At 40.8% G+C, this 16,360-nt stretch overlaps 1 protein-coding gene across 8 annotated transcripts in view; it reads left to right on the top strand.

Moving 5' to 3' along the window:
- Positions 1–6,653, top strand: part of hspa12a (heat shock protein family A (Hsp70) member 12A) — a 373,254-nt gene extending 366,601 nt beyond the window's left edge. For all 8 annotated transcript variants that reach the window (XM_086258187.1, XM_086258184.1, XM_086258183.1 and 5 more), the window contains 2 exons: positions 746–849; positions 2,531–6,653. In XM_086258187.1, the coding sequence (XP_086114313.1) occupies positions 746–849; positions 2,531–3,162 (736 nt within the window). In that variant the 3' untranslated portion in view covers positions 3,163–6,653. The remainder of the gene's footprint in view (positions 1–745; positions 850–2,530) is intronic.
- Positions 6,654–16,360: the final 9,707 nt, after the last annotated feature.

The following is a 16,360-nucleotide window of genomic DNA, read 5'->3' as shown; positions in this document are numbered from 1 at the left end:
TGCTGTGGTAAATGGAACCATAAATTCTGCCATCTACCAAAACACCCTCAAGGAGACTGTCCAGCCATCAAGACCTCAAGCTGAAGCACACTTGGGTTCTGCAGCAGGACGATGATCCGCAACACACCAGCGGGTCCACCTCTGAATGTTTCAAGGAAAACAAGATGAAGACTTTGGAGTGGCCTAGTCAAAGTCCTGACCTGAATCTGATGGAGATGCTGTGACATGACCTTGACAAGGCGACCTCGACAACCCTCCACAGCACTGTAACAGCCAGTTAGCAGAAACGCTTGGTTGCAGTTGTTGCTGTCAGGGTGGCCTAATCATTTATTAGGTTTCGGGGGCAATTACTTTTTCATACTGCTGTAGCTAGTGGCTGTCTGTAGGCTGTGCTAACATGTTAAGAGCCTAAGAGATGCTTTCATTTTCTGGACCATCACCTGAAGCAAAAGTCTTTTTTTGATTTCTATCTCTGACTTGCATTAATAAACAGTTAAACTCTTGCATTTTTAGTCCCATTTGTAACAAACATGTTGTATCTGGATGAGAATAAAGTGAACAACAGTTCAGTTGTATCATTAGTTACATTTTGTGCTGTCATTTATAAATATGAGTCTTTGCCATTTTGTGAAATTTGACAGTTCAGTGATGTTTTGATTTGATAATTTATTGTAACTAACTAATGATCTGCCTGTGAACTGAAATGAATACAGTGTATGTAACAGATGTTCTCCTCTCTTTCCAGTGTGGACTTTGTGAAGTGGTCATCTCAGGGGATGCTGCGGATGAATCCAGATGCTATGAACTCCCTCTTTAAGCCCACCATAGACCACATCATCCAACATCTCAGTAAGCTACATTATAACACCTGCATAAACACATATCGCTCACCTTAGAGTCAAGCAAGTTGCAAAGTAAATAATAGTAGTTGTATTGCTAATAATAATACATTAAAACTGCAATGCAACTTTTAAGACAACCTTTAGTCACTGTGCCACTACTCTCAAGTAACTAATGGGAAAAATGACCCTTACGTGTACAAAAGATCGTATAAGTATTGAACAATGAGTGTCAAAAATCTTCACTGGGATCAGTAACATTCTGTTCAATGTGTTGTTGTTGCTCAGTTTCAAACTGACAGGGTTGGTCACTCCCTAACTCCAGACAGCCTAGATCAGGGGTGGGCAACTCCAGGCCTCGAGTGCCGGTGTCCTGCAGGTTTTAGATGTGTCCTTGATCAAACACAGCTGATTCAAATGGCTAAATTATCTCCTCAACATGTCTTGAAGTTCTCCAGAGGCCTGGTAATGAACTAATCATTTGATTCAGGTGTGTTGACCCAGGGTGAGATCTAAAACCTGCAGGACACCGGCACTCGAGGCCTGGCGTTGCCTGGCCTAGATAATCCACAGTTTGCTCAACCACATGAAAGTAGGTAACATTTCTTAAGGATGGATGGGCCTGCTTCAATACAGATAGTGATTATAGCAATTTATTATAGCATAACATAAATAAAATAAAACCCCTGTTTTTCTGTGACATTTGTAACGCATTTGAAAACACTGCAAAGACAGTGCTACAACTGAATTTAATTCAGTTTAATGTATAAAGTGCTAACTCACATCAACAGCTGCCTCAAATTGTAAATATGTTACAGTAGTGGAGAGAAACCCAGCAGTTAGACAATCCTCCACGAGCAAGCATTTGGCATCAGTGGGAAGGAAAAACTTCCTTTAAACAGGAAGAAACCTGCGGCACATGCACTTGTATGTGAGGAGAACGAGTTTGAATTCAATTCTGGATTTAACAGGACGCCAAAGAAGAGAAGCTAACGTGGGAGAGACCTGCTCTCTGTCCGTTCATTAAGCCCCAAAGTGAGGAATCTAATAAACAATCTGCCTAATATCCATACGTTGTCTCAAGAAAGACATCAAAGGAAATCCACAAACCTTAATGAAGTTTAAACACCAAAACGGGTAATTGTATTCTTGCTCCCGTGTTAGAACCAATTTAAAATGAGTAAGTCCTGTTTTTTCAGCCTTGCGTGACAACTTCCTGCCATCATCGTGTGTATGAATCGCACTGATGAGCGAAAACACTGAGAGATAATAACATCGATTATCTGATTGGAAGGATTCTCTAGAAATGGGAAAGCATGAAGACTTTTACAAGAGGAAACCTGCTATGGCCAGATGATGAGGATCTGTAGAACAGCAAGGCCAAGCCTCATAAACCATGTTATTTTGGTGACAGGTTCAATTCGATTCATTTACATAACGCCAAATCACAACAGTTGCCTTGAGGTGCTTTATATTGAAAGGTTAACCCCGTGCAATACACAGAAAAGCCCAACAATCACATGAGCAACAGTGGGAGGAGAATAAGGCGTCCTTCAGAACCAGGCTCAGAGACTGGTGGTGGTCATAAAATTCAAATTCAGCTGTTTATCAGTGAAAGGAAGATATAAACAGCTGTGTATCAGTGCACTCACTGGGTATGAATAAAAGGCATTTCTGTGTTTCTCCTGCAGCTGAGCTCTTCGAGAAGCCAGAAGTCAGTGACATCAAGTTCCTGTTTTTAGTGGGAGGTTTTGCCGAGTCTCCCTTGCTGCAGCAAGCTGTCCAGAACATGCTTCAGGGCCGCAGCCGCATTATCATTCCCCATGACGTTGGCCTAACCATCCTGAAAGGCGCTGTTCTGTTTGGCCTGGACCCCAGTGTGATTAAAGTCCGCCGCTCGCCACTCACATACGGGGTTGGTGTCCTCAATCGTTTTGTGGAGGGGAAGCACCCACCGGAGAAGCTGCTAGTTAAAGATGGAACGCGCTGGTGCACGGACGTCTTCGACACCTTCATAGCTGCGGACCAGTCTGTGGCGCTTGGCGAGATGGTCAAGCGGAGCTACACGCCGGCTAAACCTTCCCAGCAGGTTATTGTCATCCATGTTTACTGCTCTGAGAAGGAGAATGCGAGCTTCATCAGCGAGCCCGGTGTCAGGAAGTGTGGGACACTGCGCTTAGACGTGAGCGGAACAGAAAGTACAGCGGCACGCCGAGAGATCCAGACGCTCATGCAGTTCGGCGACACGGAGATCCGAGCCATGGCAGTGGACGTGTCTACCGGACGCACTGTCAAAGCTAGCATTGATTTCCTAAGCCATTAAGTATCAAAAGAGAAGTCGTGCTCCAGTCCGGAGCTGTGGAGACGGACGCTAACAGCTTACACATACATACAAACACACACCTGTAGGGGCGTGTACCGGGAAGGTTCAGTCGCTCTTCATTTAAGCACTAAAGTGATGATGTGTGCAAACTTAACTTAAACTCAGACATTCAGCTTTAGAATCCGCGTATCATCGAGGTAAGAGAGGCACTAATGAGAGCTTAGTATGTTTTAGGTTCGTCACTTCACCACATCTGTCAGGTTTCGTGGATAAGCAGCATTCTAGTGGTCATTCCCTCCAAGGAAACCCCTGAACCCAGTGATGAGGCTTAAAAGCTCCTGACAGAAGCTTCTCCATACTTTAATCTATGTTATGCAGATCTACTGCCTCTGGCACAGAGAGGAACACATACAGTGAATTCATCTTTGTTTGTTGTTGTTCTGTTCTGAGACTATGAAAGGGTCAGTAAACATCCTCAGAAGAGCTACACAAAAATATCTTAATGTTCTTCTATATAAACTCGTGTCATGTTAGTAGTTCTGCAATATTCAGCCCTTTGAATGGTTCCCTCGAGGGCAAAACACACAGTTTTCCTTATACATGGCCAGTCTGCCAAATGGACGACTTGCAGTCATCTTCCATTTGTGAGATTGCTAGCTTAAAAATAACTAGCATTACTATGTAAAAATGTTCAGCTATGGAGGATTGATGCAAAGTGTTAACGCTGTGACATCTTTGGGTAGCCGCTACAAGTGAAACCACGCTGACTCGCTAACATTTACCAAAACTAAAGTTACAAATATACACTATATCATTCTTAATGCGTTGAGAACGCACGCAAAAATATTAATTTGAGTCATTTTGCTCTTTTTTCCATTAATAGGAGATGTGAGAGTAGTTCATATTTTTAGATTGAATTCAGCTTCCAGCATAGGCGGACTCTCACTGTCAGGCTCATTCATTCATAGATTTCATTATTACAATCTATGAAACACGTGTTTTACATCCTGCATAGACATTTAATACTTACATACATAAGAGATCATATTTGTGCTTCGCCTGTAGCAACATACTTTATGTTTACAGCCTCATGTAGGGTTTGGTGCACTCATGGTAGTCACTGTACCATCTGTAGAAATATGGGTTTTTACTCAACCGAGGTTGCTGATTTTTTCAACTTTTATTAGCCTTTGTCCACCGCTGGAGTGGAAAGCTTCTTCTACCAGGAAAAACATGCTGTCCTCTTCATGCTTTGGTTTCATGATCAAGCCTTTAGACCCAGTACTACACAGACGAAGGGAACCCGTGTAAAGGCTGAAGGTGTGGTGATTCTATTGCAACTACATTTATAGTAGTATATTTATAAAGTATATAGCCACTTTACCATTAGGCTGAATCATGCAAATGCACCAGCTTGGCCCTTTGATGTAATCCAGTGTTATATCTGATTCCAGTAATGTGAAATGTGCTGCAAGCTCAATCCTAAAGAAAGAACAACCATCAATCTGCTTAACTGTGGCCTTTATTAGTTTTTGCTTCTGATTATCAGCTGTGGAAAGAATGACCCCGCCCACTCGACCTCTTTGATTGCACGTATAAGGTGCAGCAGGCCAGTTGAGGCAAACAACAGTGTATTTATTTCTGTAAATACAGTATTTAAATATTGTACAGATTTTTAGCATTGTACGAGCAATTTCAAAGCCAAGAGTGCATATGTCTGTGTTTTTGTGTACGTGCACATGAAGGAGAGAAGAAAGCTCATGTTCTGTCACATGGACATCCTCAACATTTCTTTCTCACCAGCCAGAACGTGAGAGTTAGAGGCTTTGTTGTGTTCCTTCAAAGACTGGATGCGTCACCTTACTGTCACTTTGCAATCACACAAAAAAGCTTGAATACCTTTGTCCTTAAAAATATTTCAGCCCGTAGGGTTGCATGGTTCCACGATCTGAATGTGCACGGCCCAGTTGGACCGCACACATTCAGATTCTCTTCATTAAAGTGTGAGGCACAGTCACCAATAATCATACAGGTAAAATCTCCAGATCTCCAAAAAAGTCTCAATCATGATAGTGCCTAGCATGAATAAATGTGATGTTCAAATTCTGTCACCGCCAAGAACATACAGTGCTTACTTTCACCTGCAGCTCGGTTCATAAAGACATCCGTTCGTCCCTGCAATGGAGGAAGATCCGTATTTGAATAAGCAGAAAACGATCGAATTGGAACGTGCAAAACCTGATTTCATAGCTTCGCCTGTTTTTGACTTAAGATTAATTTGTTGAAACGTCCATAAGATTCAGACGTTAACTGTTGGCCTTTCTAGTCTCAGTGTTGCACAGATGTAGGAGGCAGTCTGCCCTTTAACAGTCGTTGCATTAGGGCCACATTATTGTTTAAATTTCATGCTTTGGAAAGTTACAAATACATACTTTAAGAAAAAGTACAAGTACTTTGACGTATACTCAGTATACATCAGCACCCCCAGGTGCCATCATTAGAGTGGCACCTGTGGAGCACACTGACAGTCAGCAGGAGATTTAGGAGGAAAAACACTCAGTCTCAGCTGCAACAAACTCCCTTAAATTATATAATCACACTTTTGAATTTCATTTTTTCACTGCCATGGTCCAGATATGCAGCAGTTATGAGTTATGTCTGAATTATTATGGATTTCCTTTGATCCTTTGTTTAAACTGTGAATTAAAGCTGGTCTCGCCTTTCAGTGTAAGTGTACAAAGCTGCACAAGCTCCAGTGCCCTCTGCTGTCTTCAGCACTCTTTCTGCGATGCACGTTTTGCATGTGTCACATAGGAATGGCTGCTATTACTAATACACAAAACCACGCTTAACTACTGGTTTACTCTGGTAGTGTCCTCTTTTTGAGCTCTGGTGTTTGAGCTCAAGCGATGGCAGCTCATAACAAACATTACTGATAACTGAACTAATAACCTTTTATTTTACACGTCTCTGTGTTCACAAAGCATAAATGTAAGACTCTAATAGCACCGTGGTTTTCTTGTTTAACATTAGATGATTGCTATGTGTTTTGTACACCTTTGAGTGTTATGTGATGCACAGGGTACTGTTATGTAGCAGCTTTTTACCTAAAGCTATAACAAGATTAGCAAGATTTAGCTGACTAGCTGACTTTAGCTGACTTTATTCTTGGTGTGTGAAGCATCATTTTTGGTCAATGAGTGAATGATTTCAGGTTATTTGGATGTGATTTGAGTAGCACTCTAGTCAGCTTGCGTTGTCTTTAAGCATCTCCTTAAGACTCTCTAGAAAATCCAAGAATTCAGAAGATTTCGCAGCTAAAATCACAGAGCTTGTTGTAAGGATCACCTTAGCCACTCTGGAACGCAAAAACTAAGCAAACTTTATTGTTTAAGCAAAGACATTTTTATGTTTATTATTTTTCATGCAGTACTATGTGTATTTTACCAATGCCAGATATTCACTGTCACTAATAAAATGTTTATTTCAAATTGTTTGCTGTACTTTCTTCAGCTTAGTTAAAATGGGGTCATTTCATAGGTCTTAGTAGCAGAGCCAAGGCAACCAACAATTAAAATGTTAAAGTTACGCAAAGTGTGTTTATCTATGCTAACATGTGCAACCACAGCCTGCGTGTTACTTGTATGATTGGCTATCTAATTTTAGATTTAGACCTTTGTATTTCCTAACACACCGACCAACGCTTTAAGGTTTTATCAGCAGGTCTGTTAGAGCCAAGCTGACACAATCTGAAGAACAATGGCTACATGTTTGTGAAGCAACACTGCCACCAAGTGGCTCTAATGAGGAATGAGCTGGCTCTACCCTGGTTTTATTATTGTGAGACGTCAAGGACTCCACTTTTTTTAAAAGAAAAAAAGTTTGCTCGTAGGACTAGCATGTTATTTTTGACATGAGTTCTCAAAGCACTGCAGACCTCATTTTAAAGGCTGCAAGTAATTTCCATTTTCATTGAATTTAGTTAATTATTTAGGAGATTATGTGGGAACTGCACCAGAAGTGGGAAGTTACAAATTAAAAATACTTTACTGTATTTAAGTGTAGGGGAAAGTGGTCTTGTTTCTGCAAAGCCATAGAGGAAATTGGTCATGCGACTGCACATTTTTGAAGAGTCAACCATTTTACTCATCCTGCAAGGAAGAGAGCCTCATTGCAACAAAGCCAAATCCTACGACTACGCTGGATTGGTTGAGATGGTTGATGGTTCCAACAGTGGTGCAAGTTTTTAAGGTCAAGTAGTAATAGGTCTGTGAATGGAAAGCCCAGCTTCACTTTCAAAGAAGATGATGATGGAGTCATCCCTAGTGTATAAAAACACTACCCACATCACAAAAACTTGGTGGTAGTGGGTAGCATCAAAGAGTGGGATGTTATGAAGTAGGCCAGATCTGTGAAGACAATTGCAATTCATTTCATCTTCATTTGAATTTCATTTTGTTCTGAACATGTGGCCGTGTGGCGCTAGGCCTTGTTTAATAAAATTGACTTTGGATGTGCTCATGTGGCGCAACTTGCTTTTATAACTTACCCCGCACTGGGGGCAAGGTGTGCCACAAGACCACTTTGTTTTGGATCCACAGTGATTGTTCCCAGGGATGCACAACATCCTGAAACATCCTGAAATATAAGTACATGTTTTAGTTGGAAGCATTACTGTCATGGCCTCACTGTAAGTAAAAACTGGCACAACTCACCCCACTCTCTCCTAATTTTAAAGGCTCTTTAATTTATTTGTCTGAGCCTTCTAATACTTAAAAGTATTTGTTGGGCAGGCAAAAAGTCACTGATTTTGATTCTAGCTAACAAATGTCCGGTTGGTTGGCCATCACCATTTTGTCCATCTGTAACTGGAAATCTCAAATTATCTTAGATGCTTGCTGGCATCTCCAATCAGGAATTCCCACACCCGCCGATCCAAAGTCCCCCCGCCCATTCCCCGCCCAGTACCTGTGTGCGGAAGGCACTGAAGAAGATGAAGAATGGAAAGGCAACCGGACCAGATGACATCCCAGCCAAAATATGGAAGATGCGTTCCTAGCTGATCTCCTTAATCGTATTGCAGCCGAGAACAAGCCTTCCCAGGCCTGGACAACCAGCACCACCATGCCGATCTGGAAAGGCAAGGAGAATGTCAGCCAGTGCACCAACTCTGCGTCGATTCGACTACTCTGTCATGCAATGAAAATCTTTGAGCGAATCCTGAATAAATGCCTTCGTGATATCGTTGAGCTTACCCCAAACCAGTGTGGATTTGTCAAGGGCTCCAGCACCACGGATGCCATTCATGCTGCTCGACTGCTTATGGAAAAGCACAGGGAGATGAACGGGATGGCGCATGTGGCATTCTTGGACCTGGAGAAAGCTTTCGACCACGTCCCACACATCCTTATCTGGAAAGCACTTAGGTCACATAGCATCCCAGAAGAATAAGTGCAATGGATGCAGCTACTCTACCAAAATGTCACCAGCAAAGTCATATGCCCTGCAGGTACCTCGTCACCGTTTAGCATCACCATCGGCGTCCACCAAGGTTCAGCCCTGTCACCCCTGCTGTTCATCCTCTGCATGGACACAGCAACGGCCGACCTACAATCACGAATACACTGGAGCTTCCTTTACGCTGACGATGTTGCATTTGCTGACCCAGACCACCTGCCCCTCCAAGAGCAGTTGCAGGAGTAGAAGGACTGGCTGGAAGAAAGTGGAATGCACCTGAACACCAAGAAGCTGGAGTACCTAAAATGTGGCCCTCGAACTCTGGGATTGATCCAGATCGATGGCCAGGAGTTAAAGAAGACCACTGAATACCATGGTCTGCGTGGACAGTGAGACCCTCGCGGATGTGCTCTTATGAGTCAACACAGCATGGCTTAAATGGCGTGAATCGACCTGCATCCTGTGTTATCAGAGGATGCCCGAACACCTCAAAGCTAAGATCTAAAAGGCAGTGGCAGATATCATCACCCCCACCTGAGATTGGGTACCACGCCCCAAGTGCAAGAGGAGAAGGATCATTGAGTGTGAGAGGAACTGACCTGAAAGGTAGGATCATGGCCAAGCTTGAAACCTGGCCGGTTACCAAGACTGCGTGAAGTAATTCAATTCAATTCTATTTATACAGCACCAAATCACAATAACAGTCGCCTCAAGGCACTTTATATTGTACAGTAGATCCTACAATAATAGATACAGAGAAATTCCCAACAATCATGTGACCACCTATGAGCAAGCACTTTGGTGACAGTGGGAAGGAAAAACTCCCTTTTAACAGGAAGAAACCTCCGGCAGAACCAGGCTCAGGGAGGGGCGGGGCCATCTGCTGTGATTGTTTGGGGTGAGAGAAGGAAGACAGGATAAAGACATGCTGTGGAAGAGAGACAGAGGTTAATAACAGATATGATTCAATGCAGAGAGGTCTGTTAATACATAGTGAGTGAAGAAGAAAAACTCAATGCATCATGGGAATCCCCGGCAGCCTACGTCTATTGCAGCATAACTAAGGGAGGATTCAGGGTCACCTGGTCCAGCCCTAACTATATGCTTTAGCAAAGAGGAAAGTTTGAAGCCTAATCTTGAAAGTAGAGATAGTGTCTGTCTCCTGAATCCAAACTGGAAGCTGGTTCCACAGAAGAGGGGCCTGAAAACTGAAGGCTCTGCCTCCCATTCTACTTTTAAATACTCTAGGAACAACAAGTAGGCCTGCAGTGCAAGAGCGAAGTGCTCTAATAGGGTACCCTCAGAAGGTCTGCTAGATGACATTAATACAGCACTACGGACGATACCTACAGCTACCAATACCGAGACTAACAAGCTGATCTACAATATGGCAGCAGTGATCAGTGAGATGCTTGGCTACAAAGTTAAATGGCCACAGGGGGCAGTACCCTCCATGGAGAAGGCTAGAGGCTAAGATCAAGGTAAGCTGCAACCACCAAGTACCCGCAGAGGGTCAGCCAAGTCCTGAGCAGTCAGCTAAACGTTAACAATGAGATCCGGCCTATCAACACCTACGCCCTGCCCGTGATCAGATACCCTGCTGAGATAATAAGCTGGTCAAAGGAGGAGATAGAAGCCACTGACATCAAGACCAGGAAGCGCCTGACCATGCATTTTTAAATACTTTTTTAAATCATAAAGTAACTATGAATCTAATGTAATGCTGTGTTTTTTATATTGTAAAATGTCCTGCAAAACAAACTGAAATATATTATGTTATTCAAAACACTCAGCAGTTCAGTGCGGGACAAATAGCTTTGCTTGCAGTACTGTGGTGAATTTACAGTAAAGCACTGTGTTGCACTGCTGCATAGTGGCTGTTGTGTTCATGGGCAGAGTTAGGTAACATCAAGTGTAGCAGAGATGAATTTAAACTAATGACGCTTAGATTAATTCACTGAATTCAGTGTGTGTGTGTGTGTGTGTGTGTGTGTGTGTGTGTGTGTGTGCATTCTTTGATATTGTTATGTTACAGTCTTAGAAATTAAGTTCAATTCAATTCAATTTTATTTATGTATTGCCAAATTACGACAACTGTCACCACAAGGCAAGATTGTATCTCTTTGTATCTTTTCATATGGCAAATCTATTCTAATCCAGTGTAATAATGTTGTGTTGCACTTACAGGATATGGAGGCTAAGATGTGGGCCAAATCTAACAGCCTAAACATTTTGTTAGCTAAAGGATTTCAACCTGCATACAACCATCTGAACCAAAACATTACAGTTCTCTGTACAGACCAAAATGACTACACTGACATTTACACAATATCCACAGATGTGAGGAGCTCAGTATAAAGGCTCATGGGTGTATTTTCCGTTTTAATAAGAAAGACATGGTCGTAAGTAAATCTGACTGCTAAACAAGAAAGAACAAAACAAGCTGTTGTTTCTGCTGTTCTTTAAAGGTTACAAACCCCCATAGAGGAACCAATTTTCCATTAAATTCAGCTTTTTCTCTTTCAGTTCTCTTCAAACACCACCACCAGTGATTCACTCAGCTGAATATAAAACTAAACACAACCACTTATTCAGTAACCAGAACACATTTATGCAGAGTGTGTTATTCTTACACAAGTGCAGGTAGAGAGCTACTCGACCCTTTACAGGGCAAGGTTGTTTTTAGCTTGGGTATGGTGTTTGTGTGTGTGTGCCAGGGTCAGTAGAAGGGGCCTGTAGAGAAAGGGTGAGAGAGTTGGATAGGTGTGGCCAACTTCCCTCACGTAACAATGAAGCAGAGTAGTTGCTACAGCAATGTGGAGGGACCCAGACTCTCCAAATGGCCTTTTAGTTGCCAGCTTAGCTGCCCTCTCACTTATGCGTTCTCTTGCAGTTAATGGCAGAGTTCAGAGCAATATGACTAACCAATGAAATCACAGGACAATAACAGGCAGCTTGACACACATGCTCGTTAATGATTCCTGTCATGAAAAAAAGACAGAATCTAAGTTCAACAACCTAATGGAAAATTTGTGTAACCTTCTTAAATTATCAGGAAGTTTTCACCTGTAAAGGAACCAAACACAGGCTCACTGAGGGAGAAAGACTGTGTTATTATCTATTAGAGAGCACCACAGGTCATAGTATTAAGAGGTGAACACAGATGAAGTGAAAAAGCACATACATCATATACTGATATTAATTATTTCACATAGTTACTGTTGGATTTATTAAGAAAAAACTGAATCAAGGTACATATATAGGTCAAAATTGTAAACAAGCTTCTGACAGGGTGCAATCTTCTTAGCTTGCTCTTTATTGGATAGACAGACAGGAAAGTGAGGAAGCAAAGGGTGCAGGTTAGACTCAAACCCAGGCCTCTACTTCATGCAGCATGTACTTGCCTGCTCGCCCACTGAGCTAAACTGGCACCTTCCAGTCTAAAATCGGTTGACATAATCACATGCATTGATTCTCCACAGTGTCACAAAGACATTTATTTGAATAATCTAATGTATACTATTTATTTTTTTCAATGACTTATCTGCACTTCAGGTTGACAGTGATCAGTAAAAATGTTTTTTCATGCTTCATGATTATATTACACACATAATGTGTAAATGTTATTTCCATTCTGTGACCTTCTCTATTGTTTAGATTGGCAGTAATCAGTGAAAATATTTCTTCAACAAGAACCAGCACTAGCAAACCTGGTCAGTTCTTGCAAAGCCTTTCCCTGTTTGTTGCCTAGCAACATGATCATCAGAAATTCTGAGGCTCTTAATATTTTCAGAGGCACTTATTTTGAACCCAATTTCAACCCAATGAATGAGGACAGAGCCTGCATTTCTATGGCTGGAGGTATGTAACAAGTGCATCTGTAGAATCTCATATTTTTTTAAAAAATGTAAAAAATAAAAATGCCAAAAGCCCTCATCTTCTCCTCCTCATGCGTGCCGTCACAATCATCCCACAAAGCAGAAGCTTCATGTTAATTCTAATAAATGTTCTCATTCTTTCAAGCGCTTTAAGTGCTCAGAGTAGAAAAGCGTTACATAAGAAGCAGTCCATTTACCATTTGATTGATGTTATCTATACAATAAGCCAAGATTGCCCTCAATGAAATCTTGCATCAGCGTAGCAACATGATTGATCCATATGTTTTCCATTTTTACTCCTGATTGGTTCCTTTGGTGCAGGGGTGGGACAACCACCAGCTTTGCCCTTACCCCTGACTGTACTAACATTTATATAGTACATCACTAGTTTTACCATCCACTCAAAGCACTTTAGGAGGAAGCTGTTTTGCTTGAGTTCTGTGCCCCCTACTGGGCCTCGTGCACATTTGCTGAAGGTTTCCTGCAATTATCTGCTGCAATCCTCTTTGTTGCTCGTGCCTTTGAAAACATAGTCTCTGAAAACTTGTAAACTTTGGTATATAGAGTAATTTGTTAGTAATATTTTTAGATCTTGATTGATTTTCAAAACGTAATGATCATGAAACTGACCTCAGCCCATTGTTGGTCAGTGGTGCTAGCTCACAGCTATGACATTAGTAACCCCATACACCAACACTTTTATGAAACATGAGCTATCTTAGTTTTATATACACTGCACACACATATAATATTATATATTTCTGGTTTATATTATATTATATTATACTTGACATTGTTGAAATTAGTTACTTGTGTATCTTATTTCCTCTACACTCCACGTCTCTGTGTCATCCAGCACAGAGTGCAGACATCATTTTCATATTAATGATCATGAAACTGATCTCAGCCCATTGTTAGTCAGTGGTGAACATTTCACTCATTAAGCTCATAAGGTTGGAAACCTGCAGTCAACTAAGACTGAAGAAGTCACCTGATGATGATGAAACGCTATGTCCAGATGAAGAGAATGAACTTTCTGTGATACTTTTGTTTGTAGTGTGCACATGTCATAGGGTGCTGTGTATTAGTTGGAGGGACCAAAAATGCAGGATATCTTAGACAGAGGTAAATTCAAAATGCAGCTTTATTAGCTAGCACTGGGAAGCTTAGCAAAAACTCAAGGCAGAGTTACCTGAAGCTGACTGACTGAGAGACTGACACAGACACTGACAGACTGGAGCCCACACGACATGAAGAGTTATGATGATAATCTGATGAACAACAGAGGGAAACGGAGGACTCTAAAACACATGAGGTAAGTAGGGAGCTGGAACACAGCTGCAGAAACCATGGGCACAGGTAATTAAGAAAGACTAACCACAGGGGAAACTGAACATAACACACACAGGACAAGAGAGTATCAAATAAAACCAGGAAGCTTACGTTGAGACTGAGACATACAGACTTCCCAAGGTGAAAATAAACAAAGTAATTTATCTTAAATGTGGTATATTTTTTTTGACTTATGAGTTGCCTTTTTACTTCGTCTTATGGTTAAATATTATTAATTCAAAGTAACCATTAATCAAACTGTTGGTTCTATTTCTGTGTTATTAGAATATTTTGTTAGTATTTTTGTTCCCCTATTTGACACTTTTATGTCATGTCAGGATGGTCAGCAATGTGATTATTTGAATAAGTTTATAAAACCATTCTAAATATAGCAGAAATAGACTTGATGAAATTTTATATATATCTTAGTTTATAAGAGGGTAGTACATACAAAAAGATGGACAGCTGTAGCGGTTGTATCTGATGTGTTTAACATGAAACAGGAAATGTTAATCTGGTTAGAATGAATCCCGGTGGGGGTGTCACCTGTTAATCACCTGTGTTAATCTGGTTGGACTGTCACACTGACAGTGTAGCACGAGCGGATTAAAGTGTGTGCTGTAGTTGTAGTGCTGACTATCCTCACATCATGTCAGAGTATGCATGCAGAATAATTATAGCAAAAACATTAACCGAACACTTTAACATTGTTGAAATTGCATACAGTGGCTTGCAAAAGTATTCAGCCCCCTTGAATATTCCCACATTTTGTCACATTACAGCCACAAACATGAATCAGTTTTATTGGAATTCCAGGTGAAAGACCAACACAAAGTGGTGCACACGTGAGAAGTGGAACGAAAATCAGACATGATTCCAAACATTTTTTACAAATAAATAACTGCAAACTCCAAAACACAACGGAAGTGCTCCAGGACGCTAGGGGCAGTGTTGAGCTTTTGTTACCTAGTAACTACACAAGCCAGGAAGCACTAATGACCGGATTTGGGGTCTGCAGCCTTAAAGGCCGCATTTTAAGGCCGATTTAAAGCTTTCATCCTTCCATAAGCAGGTCCTCTTAGCGTGGACCCTCATTTATAAACACAACTTCTCACCTCACAAATACCTTATCTGGAACAACAGAGATATTTTATAGAAAAATAAATCACTTTTCCTGGAAACTTGGATCCAGAATGGGATCCTATTGATGGCTCAGCTGGTTAATAAAGAGGGACAACTACTTACATACGACGACTTTATTGCACTATATAATTTTCCAATCAGTGTTCAGGAATTCTCAATGGTGCTTGGTGCCATACCCTCAGGGACTTTAATGTTATATAAAAACACTGACAGCTCAATATCTACCTCAGTCACTCTCCCTGATCCAGCTGAGTCACCAACAGGAAAAATCTGCTTTTCACAGGAACTTGGTAATAGCAATAAGAGAATACGTAGTTTATTCCAAGAAGATATCATGTCTCTCCCATATATAACATCTTATTGGCACCGATATGTTCCAGATATCAAGTGGAAGACAGTCTGGATGGTCCCCCATAAATATTTGATTGTAAATAAGGTGAAAGAAGTCTCTTTTAAAATTCTACATAAATGTTATCCAGCCAGTCACTACATGGTCAAATTTAAAAGGGACATAAATACTAATTGTACTTTCTGTGGGGATCATCCAGAAACTGTGACACATCTTTTTTGGTACTGTTCTTTTACACAGAGATTCTGGAAGGAATTTAGCAGGTTTGTTATTGTCCATATTTTAAGGGAGTTTTCTTTACGATGGGAAAATGTTTTATTCTGTTTCTTTAAGTTCCCCAAGAAGTATGAGAAATGTTTTTTATGATAAATTTGTTAATACTTTTAGCTAAAGTTTTTATCCGTAAATGTAAGTTTACTAATAAAACACCATATTTCTTTCATTATTTTAAGGATGTGGAAATGTACATACAATCAATATCAGACTCCACCAACAAAAAGCCTCTCAAAACAATATATGTATGTGAATCTTATAATTGTTACCTTTTTCTTTTACCCTTGGCTTTTTGTGTTCATGTTCTGTTGTATACTTCATCTGTTCGTATGTTGTATACTCATTGTTTGTTAAATAAAGTAAAAAATTTAAAAAATAAAATAAAATTTTTTAAGGCCGATTACGTCACAGCGACACGACGAAGGCTGTCCCAATTCAAAGGCTGCTCAAATCAAATCAAATCACTTTTATTGTCACATCACATGTGCAGGCACACTGGCACAGCACATGCGAGTGAAATTCTTGTGTGCGAGCCCCACAAGCAACAGAGATGTGCAAACACAACAACACAAACGAGCAAAATACAAGAATGGCCAACCTGAAACTAATAAATATATGTACAATATATAATAGTGTATGCATTTCTGGATGTGTATACTAAATATTTTCCTACGTGTGTGTGTGTGTGTGTGTGTGTGTGTGTGTGTGTGTGTGTGTGTGTGTGTGTATACACATTTTTACAAATTAAATAGTAAAAAAATAAAAA

This window comes from Aulonocara sp. 'chitande type north' Nkhata Bay, linkage group LG13 (genome assembly GCF_057382095.1).
Source record: "Aulonocara sp. 'chitande type north' Nkhata Bay isolate Kocher_YH1m ecotype deep benthic linkage group LG13, A_spYH_male_GT1.1, whole genome shotgun sequence".
Lineage (NCBI taxonomy): Eukaryota > Metazoa > Chordata > Actinopteri > Cichliformes > Cichlidae > Aulonocara > Aulonocara sp. 'chitande type north' Nkhata Bay.
The sequence above is the reverse complement of the archived record's forward strand: the minus strand, read 5'-3'. Positions and strand labels throughout refer to the sequence as shown.